The sequence below is a fragment of the Salmo trutta genome, chromosome 19 (assembly GCF_901001165.1).
Source record: "Salmo trutta chromosome 19, fSalTru1.1, whole genome shotgun sequence".
Lineage (NCBI taxonomy): Eukaryota > Metazoa > Chordata > Actinopteri > Salmoniformes > Salmonidae > Salmo > Salmo trutta.
This window is the reverse complement of record NC_042975.1, coordinates 46,255,825-46,269,973: the sequence shown is the minus strand read 5'-3', so window position 1 is coordinate 46,269,973 and position 14,149 is coordinate 46,255,825. Positions and strand designations below refer to the sequence as shown.

Below are 14,149 nucleotides of genomic sequence, written 5' to 3'. Positions count from 1 at the left end.
CAGTTGACAGTGCATGTCAGAGCAAAAACCAAGCATTGAGGTCAAAGGAATTGTCCGTAGAGCTCCGAGACAGGATTGTGTCGAGGCACAGATCTGGGGAAGGGTACCAAACCATTTCTGCAGCATTGAAGATCCCCAAGAACACAGTGGCCTCCATCATTCTTAAATGGAAGAAGTTTGGAACCATCAAGACTCTTCCTAGAGCTGGCCGCCCGGCCAAACTGAGCAATCGGGGGAGAAGGGCCTTGGTCAGGGAGTTGACCAAGAACCCAATGGTCACTCTGACAGAGCTCTCTGTGGAGATGGGAGAACCTTCCAGAAGGACAACCATCTCTGCAGCACTCCACCAATCAGGCCTTTGTGGTAGAGTGGCCAGACGGAAGCCACTCCTCAGGAAAAGGCATATGACAGTCCGCTTGGAGTTTGCCAAAAGGTACCTAAAGACTCTCAAACTATGAGAAACAATATTCTCTGTTCTGATGAAACCAAGATTGAAGTCTTTGGCCTTTGGCCAAGCGTCACGTCTGGAGGAAACCTGGCACCATCCCAGTGTTGAAGCATGGTGGTGGGAGCATCATGCTGTGGGGACATTTTTCAGCGGCAGGCACTGGGAGTCTAGTGAGGATCGAGGGAAAGATGAAGGGAGGAAAGTACAGAGGCCCAGCCAGAGCCCGGACTTGAACAATTCTGGAGAGACCTGAAAATAGCTGCGCAGCGACACTCCCCATCTAACCTGACAGAGCTTGAGAGGAACTGCAGAGAATAATGGGAGAAAGTCCCCCAATACAGGTGTACCAAGCTTGTAGCGTCATACCCAAGAAGCCTCAATTAAATGGCAATGTAAATTGCACCGAATTGCACAAACCACAAATACATCACAGTTGTAAGTACCATAACTATACCTACAATGTAATTATACAGTACCTGCTGCCTATGTAACTACATTGTAAATACATAGGCTTTAGGCCACTTAGATGTAAATCACTGGGGTTGTGGGTCCTTCATCTTATATTTTCCTTCATGTCAACAAAAACATCTCCAATGTGCATATTCATTAAAAACATCACCTATTATTGTCGATTAGGCCTGCAGTCTTGTCCAAACCCATTGGCCCTTGACAGCAGTATTCTACTGCCGGTCTATGAGTTATTTTAAATCCCAGGATTTATTGGAAGTGTCAGTTATAAAAGCCCTTAAGTGATTAAAACTTGATCAAAGAGACAGTATTTATATTTTGACGACTCAGCCCGTAGCATTGCTCTGCAAAGCTTCACAGTAGTGACCCAGATGTACTATCCAATCTTCAGGGAGGCAGACACTAACTTCACTTAAACAAGGATGATCCATGAACCTGTGACCCCCACAAACTGCCACTGAACTCTCTTCCTGTTTGGTTTCTCTTTTGGTTAGTGCTAGTGCTATAATGAAATATCAACAGAATACATGTGTCACGACTTCTGCCGATGTCGATGCCCCTCTTTGTTCGGGTAGTGGTCGGCGGTCGACGTCACCGGTCTTCTAGCCATCATTGATCCATTTTTTATTTTCCATTGGTTTTGTCTTGTCTTCCTACACACCTGGTTCCAATCCCATTCATTACATGTTGTGTATTTAGCCCTCTGTTTCCCCTCATGTCCTTGTCAGAGATTGTTTGTTGTTATTGTGCTCGTGTATTTGTATTGGTGCGCGACGGGTTATTTTACCCATGTTATTTTTTTATGTACGTTGGTTTTTGGAGTTGGTTTTATCTTTATTAAACTACCTCCAGTTACACCAAGTTGGTTTCTCCTGCGCCTGACTTCCCTGCCACCTACACACACGACATTGACAACATGTGACCATGCAGACTTACATGTTTTTTAAATGGGAAGGTTTTATTGTGTGTGTGCCAAGATGCACTGTAGTTACATTTACATTGAAAAATTTGCACAAATTATTTTAAGTGTGCATGTTGTGAAGTGTCATGGTACCCCCAAAGAGCTCCAAATGTTTTCAATTACCCTAGGACCTAGGCCATGCCCCTTCCTTCCATACCTGTTCCCACTCCTTTAATCACCTCTCTGCTGACTTTCTCACACCGGTTTCCCCATATAAGCTGCTTGCTCCTTCCTACCTACCAGCTCAATTTTTTATTTATTTCACCTTTATTTAACCAGGTAGGCCAGTTGAGAACAAGTTCTCATCTGCAACTGCGACCTGGCCAAGATAAAGCAAAGCAGTTCGACACATACAACGACACAGAGTTACACATGGAATAAACAAACATACAATCAATAATACAGTAGAAAAATCTATATACAGCATGTGCAAATGAGGTAGGATAAGAGATGTAAGGCAATAAATAGGCCATGGTGGCAAAGTAATTACAGTATAGCAATTAAACACTGGAATGGTGGGATGTGCAGAAGATGGATGTGCAAGTTGAGATACTGGGGTGCAAAGGAGCAAGATAAACAAATACAGTATGGGGATGAGGTAGACTGGATGGGCTATTTACAGATGAGCAGAGACTTGTAGATGACCTGGAGCCAGTGGGTTTGGCGACGAGTATGAAGCGAGGGCCAGCCAACGAGATCATACAGGTCGCAGTGGTGGGTAGTATATGGGGCTTTGGTGACAAAACGGATGGCACTGTGATAGACAGCATTCAATTTCTTGAGTAGAAGGTTGGAGGCTATTTTGTAAATGACATCGCCGAAGTCGAGGATCGGTAGGATGGTCAGTTTTACGAGGGTATGTTTGGCAGCATGAGTGAAGGATGCTTTGTTGCAAAATAGGAAGCCGATTGTAGATTTAATTTTGGATTGGAGATGTTTAATGTGAGTCTGGAAGGAGAGTTTACAGTCTAACCAGACACCTAGGTATTTGTAGTTGTCCACATATTCTAAGTCAGAACTGTCCAGAGTAGTGATGCTGGATGGGCAGGTATGTGCGGGCAGCGATTGGTTGAAGAGCATGCATTTCGTTTTACTTGGATTTAAGAGCAGTTGGAGACCACAGAAGGAGAGTTGAATGGCATTGAAGCTCATCTGGAGGTTAGTAAACACAGTGTCCAACGAAGGGCCAGAAGTATACAGAATGGTGTCGACTGCGTAGAGGTGGATCAAAGAATCACCAGCAGCGAGAGCGACATCATTGATGTATAGAGAGAAGCGAGTCGGCCTGAGAATTGAACCCTGTGGCACCCCCATAGAGACTGCCAGAGGTCCGGACAACAGATCCTCCGATTTGACATACTGAATTCTATCGGAGAAGTAGTTGGTGAACCAAGCGAGGCAATCATTTGAGAAACCAAGGCTGTTGAGTCTGCCAATAAGAATGTTGTGATTGACAGAGTCGAAAGCCTTAGCCAGGTCAATGAATATGGCTGCACAGTAATGTCTCTTATCGATGGCGGTTTTGATATCATTTAGGACCTTGAGCGTGGCTGAGGTGCACCCATGACATTTACATTTACATTTTAGTCATTTGGCAGACGCTCTTATCCAGAGCGACTTACAGTAGTGAATGCATACATTTAATTTTTTTATTATTATTTTATTTTTATTTTAGTCTTTTTTTTCTTTTTTTAAAAATCTTTTTTTTGTACTGGCCCCCCGTGGGAATCGAACCCACAACCCTGGCGTTGCACACACCATGCTCTACCAACTGAGCCACAGGGAAGCCACACCCAGCCATGACCAGCTCTGAAACCAGATTGCATAGCGGAGAAGGTACGGTGAGATTCGAAATGGTCGGTAATCTGTTTGTTAACTTGGCTTTCAAAGACCTTAGAAAGGCAGGGTAGAATAGATATAGGTCTGTAGCAGTTTGGGTCTAGAGTGTCTCCCCCTTTGAAGAGGGGGATGACCACGGCAGCTTTCCAATCTATGGGAATCTCAGACGATACAAAAGAGAGGTTGAACAGGCTAGTAATAGGGGTTGCAATAATTTCGGCAGATAATTTTAGAAAGAGAGGGTCCAGATTGTCTAGCCCGGCTGATTTGTAGGGGTCCAGATTTTGAGGCTCTTTCAGAACATCAGCTATCTGGATTTGGGTGACGGAGAAGTGGGGGAGGTTTGGGCGAGTTGCTGTGGAGAGCGCAGGGCTGTTGACCGGGGTAGGGGTTGCCAGGTGGAAAGCATGGCCAGCCGGAGAAAAATGCTTTTTGAAATTCTCAATCATTGTGGATTTATCGGTATTCATGCTTGGTGATTCCACATGTGGCCCTAGCCTTCCTCCTACCACCGTGGGTGTGTATGAAATAAGTACAAACAGTTATTTTGCTGTATAGAGAATGTCCTAAATATTATATCCTTGTTGCCCTATGTTATATCACTTTCTATATCCATGACCGTGCCCTCAGTTTGCTAATGATAATGCCCAATGCTATGGCTCCTTTGTTCTAGTTATGTGTTGGCAGTCTCCTCAGTTTAGTGTTAAAACCATATTCCCAATAGTCACCTGGGACTAGAGCACTTTCAGAAAGTATTCATACCCTTGACTTTTCATTCCACATATTGTTGTTACAGCCTGAATTCAAAATGGATAACTAAATTTTTCTCTCTCACCTATCTAGAAAAAATACCCCATCATGACAAAGTGAAAACATTTTAGCAAATGTATTGAAAATTAAATAAAGAAATATCAAATTTATACTGAACAAAAACAAACACAACATGCAAAAATGTCAAAGATATACAGTTCATAAAAGGAAATCAGTCAACTGAAATAAATTCACTAGGACCTAATCTATGGATTTCACATAACTGGGCAGGGGCGCAGCCATGGGTGGGCCTGCGAGGGCATCGGCCCACCAACTGGGGAGCCAGGCCCAGGCAATCAGAATGAGTTTTTCCCCACAAAAGGGCTTTATTACAGACAGAAATACTCCTCCGCAGGACAATCCTGCAGGTGAAGAAGCCATGGAGGCCATGGGCTGGCGTGGTTACACGTGGTCTGCGGTTGTGCGGCCGGTTGCAACGTACTGCAAAAATATCTAAAATGACATTGGAGACGGCTTATGATAGAGAAATGAACATTCAATTCTCTGGCAACAGCTCTGGTGGACATTCCTGCAGTCAGCATGCCAATTGCACGCTCCCTCAATATTTGAGACATCTGTGGCATTGTGTTGTGTGACAAAACTGCACATTTTACTGGCCTTTTCTTGTCTCCAGCACAAGGTGCACCTGGGTAATGATCATGCTGTTTAATCAGCTTCTTGATATGCCACACTGGATTATCTTGACAAAGGATAAAATGCTCACTAACAGGGACGTAAACAAATTTGAGCACAACTGCATTTGAGAGAAATATTTTATTTCAACTCATGAAATATGGGACCAGCACTTTACATGTTGCGTTTATATTTATGTTCAGTGTACATAAGTATTCACACCCGAGTCAATACTTTGTTGAAGCACCTTTGGCAGCGACTACAGAGTCTTTCTGGGTAAGTCTCTAAGAGCTTTCCACACCTGGATTGTCCAACATTTGCCCATTATTCTTTAAAAAATGCTTCAAGCGCTGTCAAATTGGTTGTTGATCATTGCTAGAATCATTTTCAGATCTTGCCATAGATTTTCAAGTAGATTTAAGTCAAAACTGGAATTCAGCCATTCACTGTCTTCTTGGTAAGCAACTCCAGTGTATAATTGGCCTTGTGTTTTAGGTTTTTGTCCTGCTGAAAAGTGAATTCATCCCCCTGTGTCTGGTGGAAAGCAGACTGAACCAGGTTTTCCTCTAGGATTTTGCCTGTGCTTAGCTCCATTCCGTTTCTTTCTTTATCCTGAAAACTCCCCAGTTTTTAACAATTACAAGCATACCCATAACATGATGCAGACACCACTATGCTTGACAATATGGACAGTGGTACTCAGTAATGTGTTGTATTGGATTTGCCTTAAACATAACACTTTGCATTCAGGACTAAAAGTGAATTGCTTTGCCATTTTTGCAGTATTACTTTTTTGCAACCAGCATGCTCGTTTTGGAATATTTTGTGTTCTGTACAGGCTTCCTTCTTTCCACTCTGTCAATTAGGTTATTATTGTAACTCCAATGTTGTTGATAGAGCCTCAGTTTTCTATCACAGCCTTTCAACTCCATAACTGTTTTAAAGTCACCATTGGCCTCATGGTGAATACCTGAGTGGTTTTCTTCCTCTCTGGCAACTGAATTAGGAAGAACGCCTGTATCTTTGTAGTGACTGGGTGGATTGATACACCATCCAAAGTGTAATTAATAACTTCACCATGCTCAAGGGATATTCAATGTCTGCTTTTATTGTTCCCCATCTTCCAATAGGTGGCCTTCGTGAGGCATTGGAAAACCTCCCTGGTGTTTGTGGTTGAATCTGTGTTTGAAATTCACTGCTCGACTGAGGGACCTTACAGATAATTGTATGTGCGGGTTACAGGGAAGAGGTAGTCATTAAGTCATGTTAAACACTTATTACACAGTAAGTCCATGCAACTTGTGTGACTTGTTAGGCAAATTTACAAAAACGTTCCACTTTGACATTATGGGGTATTGTGTGTAATCAAGTGACAAAAAGAAAAAAATCTCAATTTAATCCATTTTAAATTCGGGCTGTAACAACAATGTGGAAAAGGTCAAGGGGTGTGAAGACTTTCTGAAGGCACTGTACTTTGTCATGCATGCACCTTTTATGTTATGTGTTCCTAAATGTTTCCCCTTTTGTATCTCCCTTCCAGACCGCCTCATCCTTGTTATCTCCAAGGCCTTGAGCCACATCCTTCCTATCCAACCTAGAGGCCTCACAAGCCCAAATCCTAACCTCCATATTCACCTCCATCCAAACCCTCCCCCATCTGCCTGTTGTTCAACTGTGTATAATAAATACCCCTAAACCTGGATTCCCCATTTCCTCATTGCATTCTGACTGATGTGCCATGGTGGCAGCAACAGTCCTGAACCTAGCTTACGGTCCACCCTAGTCCTTTCCTTCAGTACACGTCCATCATATTCCAGACCCTTCCACAGGAATGTGCGTAAACTCTCAATGAGCAAAGCGACAAGTTTATAGACCTCTGTTCTGGTGTGTCCAGTCCACTGGAGTGGGGCAAATTTGGGATGCTCAAAGCACTTAAAGGCATTTCCATAAAAGCACCATATAGTGTCTCCCATTTAGGAGTGTGTGACTGCCATTTCTAAGAGGCAGAAATGGCCTGTTTCTCATCTCAAAGGTCACCAGTTTTACTCAGATCGCTAGATAAAATTGAATTAGATTTGCCCAATATGCCTCGACGTTGCTAAAACAAACAGACACCAGATTATCAAAACTATGTTTATTCTGAGCTTTAACCAAAGTGTTTATTAGAGGGTCAGTTCAGCTTGTCAAAGTACTTGAGTTTGCCCGCTGGGTCTGGGATTATCTGTGAAGAGTAATACATTGAATTAGTGCACAAGCAATTGTCTAAGAAAATCCTATCAAATCAAATGTATTTTTAAAGCCCTTTTTACATCAGCAGATGTCACAAAGTGCTTATACAGAAGCCCAGCCTAAAACACCAAACAGCAAGCAATGCAGAAGCACGGTGGCTAGGAAAAACTCCCTAGAAAGGCAGGGACCTAGGAAGAAACCTAGAGAGGAACCAGGCTCTGAGGGGTGGCCAGTCCTCTTTTGGCTGTGCCGGGTAGAGATTATAAATATAATCTCATGCATGCACTCACTTAAAGTGGCAGTCAGCAGTTGAAACAATAAAGCGTATTCCCCGACCCTGTTTCGGGAAAAAGATGAGGGATGCGGCTGGAGAAATGTAACCACTCAAATTCATAGACAGAGCTATGGAGATGCAAGGATTGACCATCCATGTTTACAGTTTTAACCATGTTGAGGCTATATAGTGTTTGTTTACAAACACTGGAATAAAACAAGCTTATATTTTCAGGTTCTGATGGGGTATGACAGTTTAACTAAGCTCATGAGGCATTTAGAAGTTATTCCTCAAGAATCAATGGGTACAAATTGACGTAGCAACTGCTGATTGCCCCTTTAACCACATACAGTATGAAACTCACTGTGTCACTGCCTGGCTTCCATCCTGCTGGGCACACTGAAAAAGAGATATATATTTTTTTAATTCACACAAACTGTAAAAAAAAAAAAGATGTAAAAAGACCATCCATAGCAACCACAGATAATTACGTGTTAAGCGGTATTATCTGAGAATGTTATGTGGTGAGACTGAATGTGGAGGCTGAGGAGTGAACCGTACCTTCGCCGTGTTTGTCAGTATACTGGAAGGCTTGGACAAGCCGCAGGGTCTCGTCTACAGAGCGCCCCACGGGGAGGTCATTCATAGTGATCTGCCTCAGGACGCCCTTGTCATCGATGATGAACAGGCCCCTGAGGCAGACAATGAAAACAATGAGAAGTTCGGTTCAGTTTCAAACCGCATGACTTTAAACTTCATGAACTTATAATAATTAACAGGTATTTTGTGGTACCATTTTTAAAAAAAAATGGTAGTAGTACTAGTAATCTTCTTTTAAAGTAGCTTCTACCCCCGTGAGCAAGTGTATACTGTACCTGAGTGTGTGTCCTGCGTCCTCCAGGAAGACTCCATAGTCTTTGGAAATCTGGTGTGTGAGGTCAGACAGCAGAGGGATTTTCATTGGTCCAAGTCCACCCTGCTTCCTGGGTGTGTTGATCCTGTTAACAACAAAGCCGGAGGGGAAAAAAAAAAAAATCTGAAATTAGAGTCCAAGCACCTCTGAAGAGGGGTGTGATGCTTGTAATCTTACCATGCCAGATGCGTGAATTGTGAGTCGACAGAGCAGGCAACAACCTCAGCATTGATGGCACGGAACTCGTGCACACGATCACTGAACGCAATAATCTCAGTCGGGCAGACAAACGTGCTGCGGGTACACAGAGTTCGTGTCATCAGAATAACACATAGCCAACAACATTATTACTTTACCAAAGCATACTGGATTTTAATTAAGTCACTGGTTCTAAAATACAGTTACTACAGTTTAGATTTTACAATACACTACTAAGAACGTTTTCTCTCTCCCTGAAATCTCCCAATAAAAATCTGATGATTTGGATTGCTATTTTATATTTCTTCATCCTGGCACGTTACTAAAATCACTTTAATACCCAGACAAAATCATGCAATCTTTACCATACTGTCTTTATACTGCCTATTCTTTATATCTGAAAGGGGAAGCCAATAACAAACCCAGTACAATAAATTCAGAAGACAGACCTAAGCACGACAATGCTTTTTATTCATGTATTCTTTCCATTTAAATGCATGGAGTTCGGTCCTTAAGCTGTTCTTGTACATTAATGTTCTGTATGTAATGTGTGTGAACCCAAGGAAGAGTAGCTGCTGCGTGAGCAAAAGCTAATGGGGATTCTAATAAATAATTTACATTTTTGTTGCTTGATTAATTTCACCAGTCATTTCTCCTTGCACGTTTAGCTCCAATTACTTAGATAACTGCCTGGTGCTACTATATATATATATATTTTTTAAATCAGTTAGAGTACATTTTCTAGCAAGCTATCAATGTGCATAATATGGAGAGGGTAGGAAAAAAAGATTAAATGTGGATCTGCAATCTTTTTTAAGCAAAAAAGCCATTAAATTTTTTTTATTTCAAATCACATTCATCCAGGTCAGACATTTGATTTCAATACACGATCGGAAAGAGCAAATTCTAGGGTTTCTAAAGCACCTAAAAGCGACGAGGGCATGGGCTCGGTTTCAAAAGATCACCTTTTTTAAAAATAGATTAACAGCGGGTCCACACATTCCCGCAACACTCAAGTTGTTTGTGAAAAATATTATTTATATTTTATTCTCACTATAAAATGTTGTGTTGACTTATCTGAGCAGGGAATGTAATTGTGTCTTGTTTGTTTAATGAACTATTGATTTCATTTGCATGGTGCAGCCATAGCCTATAGCCTAGGCTGCACAGACAAGTAACATTAAACTCAAAATATGCTATTCAATTGAAATACATTTTCTTAGTATCATAATGTTTCTTAAGATCTGCCTAAACTTATTAACAATGGGTTTCTTTGTGATGGTATATAGTCAATGGATTTATTCAAATAGACACATCCGTCGGCTGCGCAACGGGATGTAGCCTGTAAAATGCGTATACCGACAAGTGGTAAAAATGGGACTGTTTGAAAGGGGAGTCATAATAAATTGCCCTTAAACATTTTTTACTAAAAAATGATGTCCGAAATACGTATAACAAAGTAAAATAAACAAACATATTTTATGACAGTAGCAAACACTATAAAGAGGATTGTTTTAGGATGAAGGTCAGTAAGAGATAGTACTTACAAGTCCAGGGGGTAGAAGAAGAAGACTAGGTATTTCCCTTTGTAGTCCAACAGTTTGAGCTCCTTAAACTTACCATCGATGACAGCTGATCCCTCAAAGTAAGGTGCAGGCTTTGAAACTGCAAGAAGAAGAAATAACAAAAACACATTTGATGACAGTTCAAAGCACGAGCAAGCAAGTTATTTGCTGATCACATTTTAGGAAAAAACCAATCAGAACAGACTTCCTGCTGTGTATCCCCAACATTGTTCATACCAACACACCATTATTTAGTGTGCTTGGTCAACAATGAATAGTATTTGTTCATAGTTGGTGAGCAGTGTGCAGGTAGGCCTATGGCTCAAGGCAGGATTGGGGCACACCTAGCTTTCGTTCACCAAAGAGGGCTCCCTCTACGTCAATAATCCTTGCAATACGGTTTTGGAAACCTTTGTTTACTTCCATATCGGCTAATCGAGAAAGATTTTTCATAAAACAAAAAGGTAAAATTACTACAACCCCCACACAACCATATTTCCATGTTACGGATTGTTTACGGAAGAGAGGCGACCACTTGTTCTAATTAGCCTAGCTATCTAGCGTCCCCGAACGCCAGAAAAGTGTTGTAACTGAGAAGTACTGTCGGCTGCAACTGTTAAAACAGTGAGTGTATATTTTGCATTAGTAAAATGATTTTAATGTGATATGAAAGTAGAGGGCTTTTTAATGTTTCTATAACCGTATCATATTTGCCGGTTTTGGCTGCCAGAGTCAGTTTACCTCTGAGCATACACAGTGAGGGAAAAAAGTATTTGATCCCCTGCTGATTTTGTACGTTTGCCCACTGACAAAGAAATGATCAGTCTATCATTTTAATGGTAGGTTTATTTGAACAGTGAGAGACAGAATAATAACAAAGAAATCCAGAAAAACGCATGTCAAAAATGTTATAAATTGATTTGCATTTTAATGAGAGAAATAAGTATTTGACCCCTCTGCAAAACATGACTTAGTACCTGGTGGCAAAACCCCTGTTGGCAATCAGAGGTCAGACGTTTCTTGTAGTTGGCACACATCTCAGGAGGGATTTTGTCCCACTCCTCTTTGCAGATCTTCTCCAAGTCATTATGGTTTTGAGGCTGACGTTTGGCAACTCGAACCTTCAGCTCCCTCCACAGATTTTCTATGGGATTAAGGTCTGGAGACTGGCTAGGCCACTCCAGGACCTTAACGTGCTTCTTCTTGAGCCACTCCTTTGTTGCCTTGGCTGTGTGTTTTGGGTCATTGTCATGTTGGAATACCCATCCACGACCCATTTTCAATGCCCTGGCATTCCTCCTCCTCCAAACACGGTGAGTTGAGTTGATGCCAAAGAGCTCCATTTGTCTCATCTGACCACAACACTTTCACCCAGTTGTCCTCTGAATCATTCAGATGTTCATTGGCAAACTTCAGACGGGCATGTATATGTATTCTTGAGCAAGGGGACCTTGCGGGCACTGCAGGATTTCAGTCCTTCACGGTGTAGTGTGTTACCAATTGTTTTCTTGGTGACTATGGTCCCAGCTGCCTTGAGATCATTGACAAGATCCTCCCGTGTAGTTCTGGGCTGATTCCTCACCGTTCTCATGATCATTGCAACTCCACGAGGTGGGATCTTGCATGGAGCCCCAGGCCGAGGGAGATTGACAGTTCTTTTGTGTTTCTTCCATTTGCGAATAATCGCACCAACTGTTGTCACCTTTTCACCAAGCTGCTTGGTGATGGTCTTGTAACCCATTCCAGCCTTGTGAATGTCTACAATCTTGTCCCTGACATCCTTGGAGAGCTCTTTGGTCTTGGCCATGGTGGAGAGTTTGGAATCTGATTGATTGATTGCTTCTGTGGACAGGTGTCTTTTATACAGGTAACAAGCAGAGATTAGGAGCACTCCCTTTAAGAGTGTGCTCCTAATCTCAGCCGTTACCTGTATAAAAGACACCTGGGAGCCAGAAATCTCTCTCATTGAGAGGGGGTCAAATACTTATTTCCCTCATTAAAATGCAAATCAATTTATAACATTTTTGACATGCGTTTTTCTGGATTTTTTTGTTGTTCTGTCTCACTGTTCAAATAAACCTACCATTAAAATTATAGACTGTTCATTTCTTTGTCAGTGGGCAAACGTACAAAATCAGCAGCGGATCAAATACTTCCCCCCCTCATTGTATGGTCCTTGGACGTTAATCTAACCATGACGGCGTTTTGACCCCAGTGCAGCTTAGTGTAAACAAGCGTAATCGTAGGGTCGGGAAAACTGCAGGCTACAGTTGGAGCCAAGTTTTTTTTGCATGACGTGTCCAAATGTACTAATAGCTACAACTTATGAATTTGGGTCGACAAGTAAAATCTGGCATATTACAATAACGCGAATATCGATTTGATGCAAACTTCAGTTGTGAAAATGTGCAGCTTAACTGTAACGGTGTCTAGCTAACATTAATGAAGACTAAGTTAGCTATCTAATTGGCTGCAGGCAAACTAGTTAGCTAGCTATGTAGTTACCATTGTATTGTTGAGTAAAACATCCTCCCATTATTAAAATAATTTAAGTCAATATGATTGCCAAGTACAACTACAGTACCGTGCACGTGGACAATACCCACTTTTTGCCTTGCTGAGGTGCAAGGAATGATCAGAAACGGGCACACGGAAAGCCTCTCCGGGGTAGACGTGTCCTCCAGCGTAGTTGTAACACCCTTGGTCCTTTTTCCCATTAGAGTCGTCTTGGGCTGCAGTGGTAAACTTGGTGACAAGACAAATTGTGCAAAACACACGTAAAATGTCCTTTAACATTTTCATATGAAGCATGACGTTCATTCCACTGTCTTGCTAAAACCACGTAGCTAGCTGCTAAGAAAGTACTGTACAGGAAGAACTACAAATCCTCTTCTTCGTGTGAATTTTCCGCAGGCTAGACGCTGTGTTGCGTATTGCTGCCGTTCGCAGGTCGGAATGCGGATTGCACATTTTGGTCACAAAAAAAGGGGCATGTGGACATTTTAAATTGCACCACCTTTCTAACCCTTCAACTTATCTCTGCATAGTAGCGGTGCGTGGGTAAAATCACTGGGGGAGCCAAGCCAGAAATAAAGCCATATTACAACCTATGAGTTGTGATAATTGAATTGTTTGCTCTAGCCTGTTAGTTAATATGCCTTGGGACCGTGATATATAGGCCTAAGGCAGAGACAATAAGAAGACACAGTGGCAGAATAAATTCAACCACACCTTTGTTTCATCACAAAACTGGAGAGCAACATCTGTCCGATGAAGTCCACAAAGCATATTGCATGTAACAAACAGCATTGTCACGCAAGTTAATGTTTCTGACTACTAAACAACTATTTATTAAGAATCACTTGGAGAGTTACCGCAAGTTGCAAAGAAAACAGGAAATGCCTCCACTACCCTAGCACCATTTCAACATTTCAAAATCATCAAATCACATATGCTTAGTCTAATACAGTGACAACTAATAGATACCAAAAACTATTTAGTCCAATCAACGTAAGCTAAATATGATGTGGCTGTCCAGGGTTCTGATTTCCGTGTATGTGTGCGCGTTTGTGCAAGTAGAAAAAAAACATGTTTACTCACCCTACTTGTAGAGACACCAATGCCATCCTCCTCTCTTTCATATTGATGAAACGGTCTATGACTCTGTCATACAGTAAACACTTATTTTTTGTTGTCCTAAGCTACCTGGCTAAAATGTTCTCACTAGCCTAACTTCCTTTTTATGGCCAACATCTAGCTACATACTGAACTTCCATCCTCTTAGGCCAGGGGCACAATGTATGAATTTATG

The 14,149-nt window shown here is 41.8% G+C and overlaps 1 protein-coding gene across 1 annotated transcript; it reads right to left on the bottom strand.

Annotated features, from left to right (window-relative positions):
- Positions 1–7,278: 7,278 nt before the first annotated feature.
- Positions 7,279–13,238, bottom strand: LOC115154784 (peroxiredoxin-4-like). The gene is made up of 7 exons (XM_029701365.1): positions 12,945–13,238; positions 10,321–10,438; positions 8,753–8,869; positions 8,538–8,660; positions 8,224–8,354; positions 8,027–8,061; positions 7,279–7,380 (listed from the first exon to the last, which is right to left on the bottom strand). The coding sequence occupies exons 1-7, from the start codon at positions 13,156–13,158 to the stop codon at positions 7,330–7,332; spliced, it is 789 nt and encodes a 262-aa protein (XP_029557225.1). The 5' UTR covers positions 13,159–13,238; the 3' UTR covers positions 7,279–7,329.
- Positions 13,239–14,149: the final 911 nt, after the last annotated feature.

Coding starts and splice junctions, on each gene's coding strand:
- LOC115154784 (XM_029701365.1), bottom strand. CDS start 13,158: ATGAACGTCATGCTTCATATGAAAATGTTAAAGGACATTTTACGTGTG. Junction 8,870..10,320: donor TTCTTCTACCCCCTGGACTT/GTAAGTACTATC, acceptor GTGTACCCGCAG/CACGTTTGTCTGCCCGACTG. Junction 8,661..8,752: donor CAATTCACGCATCTGGCATG/GTAAGATTACAA, acceptor TGTTGTTAACAG/GATCAACACACCCAGGAAGC.